Source organism: Anastrepha obliqua, chromosome 4 (assembly GCF_027943255.1).
Source record: "Anastrepha obliqua isolate idAnaObli1 chromosome 4, idAnaObli1_1.0, whole genome shotgun sequence".
NCBI classification, from domain to species: Eukaryota; Metazoa; Arthropoda; class Insecta; order Diptera; family Tephritidae; genus Anastrepha; species Anastrepha obliqua.
This window is the reverse complement of record NC_072895.1, coordinates 81,088,707-81,099,883: the sequence shown is the minus strand read 5'-3', so window position 1 is coordinate 81,099,883 and position 11,177 is coordinate 81,088,707. Positions and strand designations below refer to the sequence as shown.

Here is an 11,177-nt window from a genome sequence, read left to right as displayed (position 1 = left end):
TTAAAATCAAAAATACCCACAAATTGAAGTATTCGCAAAGCTTTAAGGTCTCAGAAAATTATGCAATGGCATATTAATAAAACTACCGTAGCGGAATAAGCTGGTGCATGACTACCTATATACTGATATATCTCTTTTACTACCGATAAACTTTGCAGTCAGACTGGCATCATTATGCTCCGGAAAAAGTGCAAAATGTTGGCAACGTTGCGGCAGTTCAACTGTCAATTGTTTAATGACGTGTATTGTAAGTTGGAAAAATTGTAAGAAAATCTGTGAAGTTCTGAACTTAAATCCTTGGCTCACGGCTTTAACACAGCCATTGATAAGGTGAATTGTGGAGATATCTTCACAATAATAAGAATTCCACAGAAATATTAAGTTCTCTACGTGTAAAAAGCAGACGCATTAATATAATTAAAGCAAACGTCATAGCGAAGAAGAAAAGCCAAGGAGTCGGTGTACGGGTTGTGCTCCTCTTCTAGCGGTGGGTTGTGCGAAAGAATACGAAAAGTGTCAGGCGAGACAAATGAAAATGAGGAAATAGAAGAGTTGGTGTAAATTGCTTATCGAAGGGCCGAAGGGGAACAATTTGCGGATACGCGCTGGCAAAGTGCATACGCGACGACTGGCCGACGTTGGAATAGTGGTGCACTTTTACTTGAGTTTTATGTTTATCTTTCTATTTTATTTTGTCTGCCGAATATTTTGACTTTAAAAAATCAACTAAAAGGTTTGAGTGCCTGTTGAAAAAGAGTTAGGTTAACCAAGTGACGGCAACATTGAATTTCACACCAATTAGACGACATTAGCACAGATAGTGGCTGCGAACGCAAACCACCAACAACAACAATGATGAATGAGGACGCAGGCACGTCGTCTGGGGGTGGTGTGAAGATGTTCTTCGTACGCCTATCACAAGTGAGACACAAAAATTTAACTTAAAATATATGACTTGTAAACAAAGCTATTGATAGATGTACCAATCGACGCTGGATCGTTGGACACCACACACCAGAATGCGTTGGGCGGGCGCGATTGTGCTGATATTGCTCTTCCTGCTACGCATCTTTATCTACCAAGGCTGGTATATAGTATGCTATGCGCTGGGAATATACCATCTAAATCTATTTATTGCATTTTTAACACCAAAAATTGACCCAGAATTCGATCCTTATGAAAATGATGGTAAGTGAATATCGTTGCTGTCAAATAAATTTATTTCTTGTGTATATTAAAAGACGCTTTGTATATAAAGCTAAATTATACAAATTCGTCCATATTAGCAACAGTGCAGAATTAGAAAAATGCTAACAAGTTGTAAAAGGGGTTGGCCAACTTAAAACTACTACTTTAATAAGTTGATGGATTATTGATTTTTTAGTGTTGCCTTGACGTATCTTTACCATGTGTTGCCTTGTGTAACAGTTTTCACTTCTAAAAGGCGTCGTGCAGTCAAATTTACTAAAAATTCTTAAGTTTCTTAAATTTCTAGTAGGAGTTTTATTGTTTCACTGTCGCGGTAGCCGAATGGGTTGGTGCGTGACTACCATTCGGAATTGCGAGAGCATGTAGGCTCAAATCTCCGTGAAGCACCAAAATGGAGAAAAAGTTTTTTCTAATAGCGGTCGCGCCTCGGCAGGCAATGGCAAACCTCCGAGTGTATTTTTGCCATGAAAAGGCTCCTTATAAAAATATCTGCCGTTCGGAGTCTGCTTACTGTAGGCTCCCTCCTTTTGTGGAACAACATCACAACGCACACCACAAATAGGAGGAGGAGCTCGGTCAAACACCCAAAAAGAGTGTAATAGCCGATTATGCGTGCATGTATGTGCATGTTTCCCTCAAATTTAAGAACTTACAGTTTTAAATCTTCGCCGAAAGGCTTTTTCATGGACAAAATTATCCCGGCAGTTAGAAATATATAAGATCGCTGTTAGAAAAATTGTTTTCATGTTAATGTCTGTAGTAGGGATGGAACCAGTATTAGACCTAAATGCTCGTCACATGGGCTTTGTTTCGTAAGGCTTTCTATGAAAGCAATTATTATATTATAATTAGAATTATAATCCAACGGTTGCAAAGCTAAGTTATATTTTTGATTTGGCGCATACTTCTTTCGTTAGATTCTTTGTTGATCTTCGTCTTGATGTTTGACCGATGGAGGAAACTTCACAGATATTTTCTCAGAAATTTTTCATGGGTAAAAAATGCACTTTGTATTGCCTGTCGCATTATGGTTATTGTTGCTCTTGTTGTAGCAGCATAAACAATCCCATACTTACATACGGGGAATGCTGCTGGAGTGATAGTCCTTGGCCGGATATAAATCTGGGTCGTTTCGGTAACGTAGAACCGAGTGTCGTGGAATGTGAACCGACTGTTATGGCTATTCTCACCTCTTATTGGTCCGCTTTTACATTCAAAAGGGTTGACAAGTGTTAGTTCCTTCGCGCTCGACAGTCGGGTCTACGTTACCGGAACGATCCGGATTTACTATATATCCGGCCAAGAACTGTCTCTCCAGCAGCACTCTCCGAACATGTATGAGGATTAGTTTAGTCGTTACAGCAATAACAATAACAAGTGTTAGCTGCATATTTTGCGGGTTTTGAAACCATTTGCTTTCGGAATTGGTTTTTTTTAATACAATTTTCGGTTGTTGTTGTATGATGTTGTTGTTGTTGTATCATGTTGTTACTCATGCTCCTCGGATTGAACGTACGTACGTCAAGCATACCTGCTGATATTTATGTACCCAGCCATTCGATTCACTATCTCCATACGCACCTACTAATGAATATCTGTAGCGTACCCTGCGTAGCATTAAGCTGAATATTCCAAAGTGGCCCCAGTACAGTGGTATTTGTTATGTATAATTATCACTTACACAAATTAGAATGAATAATAAATTAGTGTATGCGCTATATTCAAGAAAAATCAATTAAACCAATAAAAAAAATTCTCTAACCCTGTCCTTGGCATTACAGTTGTGTAAAATCATAAAGATAATCACAAAACTATAGTTTTTACCCACCGAAATTAAAAGTATTGGGTTCTAATGCCTTGTGTTTTATTACCGATCGAACATATCGTCGTACATTTACTGTTTTATGCTCTAGCGATAAACAGCAGAATTATCTAATTTCTTAGAAAATTGATAAAATAAAAGAAATTTAAAAAATAAACCCTAAATTTCTAATATAATTTTCTACATTCATACAATTCGTACATATGAAAAGTTTCGCATAAGTTTTCATACCTAAATTTCTTATTGGGATAAATAGAAATTATTCGTATTCGATATTTTGAATCGTAATTAATTTCCTCTTCGCTTTGCTACGTGTAGGTGAAGCATTTATAATAGTTGAAAAATTAATGACTGTTAGGCAGGCAAAAACACATGTGTACACGTTACCGGAACGAGCTGAATTTATATCCGGGCAAGAACTGCCCCTTCAGTAGCAGCACTTGGGGCAAAGACAAAAAAATGTTGCTGGCGATATTTAAAGCAATTGGCCGGCCAGTACTGAATTATGCTGAAACTGTTTGTTCGCCTGGCCACGTTCCCCTGCAGAACTTTCTCAACGAGGCTTCCATGCTCCGGGTCAAGGAGCACAGCAAAATGCTCATTAAGCAATTTCTGCTTGGGTGTTACCGTAGCAGTCACAAGTGCAGACATTTGATAGAGCTTGAGCCATCTCCCAGGCGAGTCAGGAGACATATCTTCAACTACAGCGACGAGATCCAGGACAAAAAACAACTGCAATTACAGGTCCGGACAGTATATAGACTATAACCCAACCACCACCCACTGCAGATGAAGAGCTCCAGCTACCCCGTGATACCCGCGTAAACTTGGCACAACTACGTTCTGTATATTGTAGCAGGTTAAACTCCGAACTATCCAGAATTGACCTCGACATACCTAACATATCGCACCCTAAATACAAAAGGGTCACAACTCAAAATGTTCCATCTGCTCAAATATGAACGAGACGTTATCAATAAAACGGTCCGCGAATGACATATGGCAAAAATAAATTTTTTGTTTTTTGGTAGGACTGTTATAAGCTTACATGGCAAATTTCAGCGTGATATGTCACATAGTTTGTTTTCTGTGCTACTGTAAACAAGTCAAGCTCGAGTGTGGAAAATTTTGAGTTGTGACCCTTTTGTATTTAGGGTGCGATATGTCCAGCATGTGAAGGCACCCCACACAACACTAACCACCTTTTCACATGCCCCATCAAACCCACTCATCTAACACCCCTCTCCCTCTGCACCCAATCTGTTGAAACAACAAGTTTCGTTGACCTTCCGTTAGATGAGCTATACGAAGACGACCGGTGATTTACATTCCACTGACAGGGTTTAGCAGACTGCTAGCATGGAAAGAAACATTTTAAGAAAGATCTTTGGCCGAATAAGAATGGATAGTGGTACCTACTGAATTCAATTGAACTCTGAACTGAACGATCTACGTTCTAAAGCGCAGAGCATAAGATGGGTAGGTTATGTGATTCGTATGTCTGCTGACTGTACCGTGAAGAAAGCCTTGACAAGAAAGCTAATGGGCGTGAAGACCAAAGGCAGACTGAGGAACCGTTGGATAGACTGAGTGGAACACGATCTTAAGAAGTTGGGAATACGTAACTACGAAGCAACAGCTCAAGATAGACCGCTTTGTAGGAGCATACTGAAGGAAGCTTTGACGCATCCCGCGTTGTAACGCTATGAAAGAAGAAAGAAGACAGGGTTTAGCACTGTTGCTACAACAACAATAAAGCAACAGTATATAGACAGACGCTGAACGGCATACATCGGGAGACTCTTACCACCTTTAGCCTTTAACTTTAGCCCAATTACGATCTGGATGTTGTAGTAAAGTAGTTAAACTCCCACTTATCCACAATCAACCCCGACATACTCAATATATGTCTGGCGTGTGAAGGCACACCGCACGATACTTCCACCACGTTTCCACGACAGTCGGTTCTACGTTACCGAAACGACCCGGATTTATATCCGGTCAAGGACTGTCACTCCAGCAGCATTCCCCGTATGTAAGTATGGGGAATGTTTATGCTGTTACAACAACAACAACATACCAACCACCTCTTCACATGCCCTCTCCAACTCAGTCACCTAACGTTAGATGAGTTAGACGATGACGTTTGCTGACTATACCACACTGGCAGGAGCTAGTGCACTGTTACAACAAAAACAACTTCAGCACCATTCCCCAAAATGTATGGGGTACGTTCTATTATATTCTAACAGCAACAACATAATCTGTTCAGGTTGTATGCCTTAGCTTTAACTTTTATGACTCGAAATAGTGATCGAACCTGCTAAAAAATCTTGAGTTCTTTAATTATTAAGTGCATAAACTTTCTGCGTTAAGCGGCCGCCGTAGCAAAATGGGTTCATGCGTGACTACCATTCGGAAGTGCGCTGGTTTGAGACGAACTGCTAGAGACAATTTTTTCTAATAGCGGTCACCCCCTTAGTGGGCAATAGCAAACCTCCGATTGTATTTCTGCCTAATAAAAAAACATCTGCCGTTCGGAGTAGGCTTAAAACAGTAGTTCCCTCTATTTGCGGAACAACATCAAGATGCACACCACAATTAGGAGGAAGCGCTCAAAGAGAGGTTGTATTTAACTCTCCCGCTAGGGCTGAAGAGGTGGACCGCGAACTACCTGAGTGGTCGTCACTCGTCGGTAATATTTCGAGACCAAACCTCAAAACAGAGAAAGATAAAGCAAGGAGTACCGCAGGGTGGTGTCCTATCACCCTTGCTTTTTAATTTCTATATTTCGAAACTCCCCCAGCCACCAGAGGGAGTCTCACTGGTCTCATATGCCGACGACTGCACGATAATGGCGTCGGGCAATGACATTGATGGCCTATGCTCAAAAGTAAACGACTACCTCGCCCGGCTTTCTCGCTTCTTCACTGCGAGAAACTTAAAACTTTCTCTCACTAAATCCACGGCGACCCTTTTCACCACCTGGACAAAGGAGGTCAAGCTGCCACTTCAGGTGCACGTCGATGATACCCCAATACCGACGGTAAACAACCCCAGAATTTTGGGAGTCACCTTTGACAGCTTGCTCTCCTTCTCAGCGCACACAACCGCTATTGCAACGAGAGTACAGAATCGCTACAAGGTCCTCAAGTCGCTTGCCGGCAGCACTTGGGGCAAAGACAAAGAAATGTTGCTGTCGACTTTCAAAGCAATAGGCCGACCGGTTCTGAACTATGCCGCGCCTGTCTGGTCGCCTGGAACCAGTGATACGCAGTGGACGAAGCTTCAGACCTGCCAGAATACTGCCATCAGGACCGCGACAGGATGTCTCCTGATGTCCCCTATCCATCACCTACATGACGAGGCGCACATGCTCCCGGTTAAGGAGCACAACAAAATGCTCGGCAAGCAGTTTCTGCTTGGGTGTCACCGTAGGCCTCACCCATGCAGACACCTGCTCGAGCCTGAGCCACCTCCCAGGCACATCAGGAGACATTTCCTCAACTACGTGGACGAGATCCAGGACAAAACGGACAGACCACTCCAGGATCAGACAGTATACAGACAGGCAATTAGCGACATTCATCGGGAGACCCTTACCACCTTCCTAAGCTCCCGACCCCCGAATGCCGTTATCGGAGTCCAACCACCACCTATCGCAGACGAAGAGCTCCAGCTTCCCCGAGAGTCCCGCGTAATCTTGGCACAACTACGTTCTGGATATTGTAGCAGGTTAAACTCCTACCTATCCAGAATCGACCCCGACATACTAAACATATGTCCAGCATGTGAAGGTACCCCGCACGACACTAACCACCTCTTCACATGCCCCATCAAACCCACTCATCTAACACCTCTCTCCCTCTGGACCCAACCCGTCGAAACTGCCAGTTTCCTGGGCCTACCGTTAGATGAGCTAGACGAAGACGACCGGTAATTTACACTACACTGACAGGGCGAAGATACTGCTACAACAACAACAACAACAACAGGTTGTATTTAATTTTTTTTTGGATATATCACGTAAAGAAAAAAATTACTAATGTTCACAAAAAAAATTTGTTTGCCAAATCCTTCGGCCTATTCACATTTGTTATTAGATATAAAACATGCGTACATATTTACTTTGATGCTCTATTTTTTGCAGAGGATGGTCCCAATTTGCCAACACGCAGTAACGAAGAGTTCCGGCCGTTCATTCGACGCTTACCAGAATTCAAGTTCTGGCTATCGATCACGAAAAGTACAATCATCGGTCTGATATGTACCTTCTTTGACTTCTTCAATGTGCCCGTTTTCTGGCCCATACTTGTGATGTACTTCATTACACTATTCTGCATAACGATGAAGCGGCAAATTAAAGTAAGCCGCCGTTCATTCGGCGATTGTTGAAAAACAAGTGCTCATATTTATGCTGATTTTTTTCTTTTTGATTTGCAGCATATGATTAAGTACAAGTATCTGCCATTCACCCGCAATAAGCCGCGCTATCAGCGTGTTGGTGAGTCACCCCCAACGACAAAGTGACAATTAGCCGCACAGACACTGCAAAAATCAAACGACAACCAATCGACAACGGGTATTACGTCGATACATGAGCAAAGAACAACAACTACAACAGCAACAGTAGCAGCAGCAGAAGCGACAACAACGATTGCCTCAACGGCAACATCACCACCATTGCTAACGGCTGCGCCTTTGGCAGCTGCGTCTACTATAACAACAACAAACATAGCAAAACCACCGCAAATTATAACTATTGAGTAAATTCAACTAAAGTAACACTACAAAAACTTTAATTACAGATGAAAAATTCGAAACAGCTAATTCACATTTCATTAAACCCAAATTAGTTCGCAGTAGTTCCTTATTTTTTTTGGAACGTAAATTCAACAACACAAAACAAAAATAAAAAACACCCGCAACAAACAACATACGCCGATACAACACTACACAAACTACACACACAGTTTATTCAATACGAATTGAACATTTTGAATTTCTTCAAATATTTACTAATTTGCGCGCGTCAAGTTTTATGTACAATTTTCAACATTTCATTTGCTTGACACATTTGTTGTTAGCGTTTGCTTAAGTTTATATAAAAACATATACTTGTTGTTCTTAGCGATGTCAACCATTTAAAATTCAACTAAATTGTATTCCACCGATGAACCCTATGGGTTTTCGCAAGATCAGTATTTTGTTGGGTTGTAAATCGTTGATGTTCATTGTCGTGCAGTGTCCTGTGCAAAATATTTATATGGTATTGTCCCACTTTGTCTTATAACTAAGAATATTTTTGATTGTATATTTACTACTTCAACTTTTTATTTTTATGCAATTTTAATTTTTATTATCGTTTTTAGTTTAATTTGAGCGAGTCATTGGTCGAGACACAGCTTCATTCATACAAAACACTTTGTAACTGTATCGATTGTATTTAAATAACGATCAATAAATCATTTTAAAAATCGCTAAATGGAGTGACGACCTAGTAACAAGTCCGACTTTGGAACGCTGTTAAACACTGTATAATTTTGGGCCCCTTTAGTTTCATTTTGGCTTAGTTCTCTACACACTTCGGTTATGTTTTTTCTTTATGTATTCTAATTAATCTTTAAATGTATACATATATTATAGTTATTATTAATAATCCATATGCTACATAGATATGTGCGAACTTATTTCGAACGTAAACGTATTCTAACGTAGTGCTCATACTTGTGTATGTAAATACTTCTAGAAAGCTAAGTATGCACGTGGAAGCTAATTACATAGATTACCATAAATATTCGAACTTTGTGTGAATACCAAACACCGTGAAAGAATACCTAAATTTGTATTTTTCTTAACATGAATTTCACGTGGAAAAGCACTCAAATATTCGAAAAATGCGAGTAAGATTTTCGCTTAGCAGACGCACGTTGAAAAAAATATAAATTTGGTGCCTTAGAAGTAAAGGCATTTGCATGGAGTCCGCGCCAGGTTGCTTGTCTTTGCAATGGTACGAACGATTAGATTGATTTTAAAATATTTCTTCGGAACTCACAGTTGCGCGTGCAGTTTTTTCGTATTTTAAAACTGGTTTAACTTGAATGTATAGTAAAGAATAAAGATCTATGTGTTTATATAAATTATGTAAATTACCTTCACATTTTATTTGCAGCTAAGATCTGGTTTGTAATAGACAACTTTTTCTCTAAACTCTCTTAAGTTCCAACTATGTATTTTCTAAGGACGTTTCTAAGAAAGTTATGCGCTGAAGATAGCGATTTGCTGGTTGTAAAATACCTAAAATGATTTGTAAAGTAATACCTACATACACACACAAGTGCATCGTGAGTTGCGAAGTATGGCGAAACAAAGTACGATTGTAATAAATAATACCAAATCATTTAAATAAAATACTAATAAAAACAAAATAACTGAAGACGAATGAGATGTTTTTTAAAAACCTAATTTTGCCTTGTATTCTTGTTTTTGTAACGTAACAGCACTCACATTCTCAAACATTATTTATCGAATGCTGCTGGAGACTTTAATTTTAGCGGCACGGCGCGTGCAATGGCAATGTTAGGTGTTCATTAGGCCGGGTCGGGTACTTTTTAGAAAGATGATTCCAACAGAGCTTTATAGCTGTGTCCCGTATTTTTTAGTCTACAATTTTCAATTCGAATGCGCCATGGTACGGTATTGCTCCCCGTACCATAGCACCATTTTCACGGCTGTGATGTCAACTCAAGTACCTTTCCTGCTTTATTAAGGAAATAGGAAATTCTTTGAAATAGTAATTGTATCTATTTGGCCCATCCAGATTGAACTTGTTTTCGTCACTAAACACTACTTTTTTCCATTCACCGGGATCGGTATTTGTAACAGAACTCCAAGTCATGCGGTCTCTTCAAAATCGAGGCTGCGTTCTTTGCCAAATTTCTTCAAAGGTGGTTGTTGTTGTAGCAGCATACACATGGGGAATTCTGCTGAAGTGACATATTTGATGCTTTAGAATATCTCTTCGAACAGTGGATTTGCTGGTTGCAACATTTGCCTTTTTTTAATTTTTGCTGTTGGAAAAACGGAATTTGATGCTATCCTAAGGATTTTGCAGGTTTTCTTCGGTGTTAAAGCCATCACAGTTCTGGCTTTGTAGTTCTTACCGTAGAGCCACTTTGTTGCACGTAAAGATGTACAACACTTGGCAATTTGGCTATTTGACCATTTGAAAGTCGCTCTGATCTCCAGATATCGATTTGTCCTTTTTCGCGATCTGTTAAACCTTTCTGCTTTCCCCTTTTATTAGAATTAAGAAGCTTTCGACCAAATACAATTACTGCTTAAAAAACGACCCCTTTTCACAGCTTTAATACGCAAATAATGTAGGCACATTGATGAGTGCCTCTATTCAAGTTTTGCTACTTCGAAATACGGTTAGATGGAAATACCTTGTGTTACCAGATCAAATGCGGTTGCTTTAATAACCTTTTTCTTCCATAAAAATTATTGCCTCTATCTCAGTGTTCACGGTGTTCGAGCTCAGCTAAAATAAAATTAAAATCAAGTGAAGAAGTGTCGAAGTTTTGGTGGAAACGAACTTAATATATCCAGTTAATGTTTTAATTAGAAACTTATTAGGATCATACGTTTGACTTCGCAGTTTTTGTTTGAGAAGTGAAGGGGCTCTGTATAGAATCTAATATCAGATAAATGACCACCTCCTGACTTATACTACTCGCTTTGCTAGCTCGCTAGCTTTTTGACAACATTTTCGAGCATTATTATTTGGCTTTTGATATACGCCTTTCCTCTCAAAAAATCTCAACAAAAAAACTATAACTCTGTGTCGCCAATTTATATATTTACATACGCAGCCATGGCGTCAAGTCTGGTCTTCAACAATTTCGTTGTTGCGTTCGTACAGAAGAAATGCTTATTATATCACCAAATAATTCCAAATTATCAGATATTCGACAATAATATTTTTTTGGAGATAAAAGATAAAAAAGTTTGCAGAAAAAAATTATGTCGAAATGTGATTTCCTTACTAAATAGCAGATACATTATTGACTGGCGGCCTTGAGGGGAAGGTAGCATCAGAATTAACAATTGATGAAGACTACGAAAAACCCTCTTTCAAATCAAC

The 11,177-nt window shown here is 39.6% G+C and overlaps 1 protein-coding gene across 2 annotated transcripts; it reads left to right on the top strand.

The window, feature by feature from the left end:
- Positions 1–213: 213 nt before the first annotated feature.
- On the top strand, positions 214–9,473 carry LOC129244032 (protein RER1). Of its 2 annotated transcripts, XM_054881616.1 has the most exons (5): positions 214–921; positions 978–1,188; positions 7,182–7,396; positions 7,475–7,535; positions 8,404–9,473. In XM_054881616.1, exons 1-5 carry the CDS (start codon positions 853–855, stop codon positions 8,406–8,408), a joined length of 561 nt encoding a protein of 186 aa, XP_054737591.1. In that variant the 5' UTR covers positions 214–852; the 3' UTR covers positions 8,409–9,473. The 2 variants fall into 2 exon arrangements, with proteins under 2 accessions (XP_054737591.1, XP_054737590.1); XM_054881615.1 differs by having other exon boundaries at positions 215–921; positions 7,475–9,473.
- The last annotated feature ends 1,704 nt before the right edge of the window (positions 9,474–11,177 follow it).

Bases quoted from the DNA above. Each gene is read 5' to 3' on its own strand.
- LOC129244032 (XM_054881615.1), top strand. From the start codon at position 853: ATGATGAATGAGGACGCAGGCACGTCGTCTGGGGGTGGTGTGAAGATG. The intron at 1,189-7,181 runs GTAAGTGAATAT...TATTTTTTGCAG, and splicing joins CGATCCTTATGAAAATGATG to AGGATGGTCCCAATTTGCCA. The intron at 7,397-7,474 runs GTAAGCCGCCGT...TTTGATTTGCAG, and splicing joins CGATGAAGCGGCAAATTAAA to CATATGATTAAGTACAAGTA.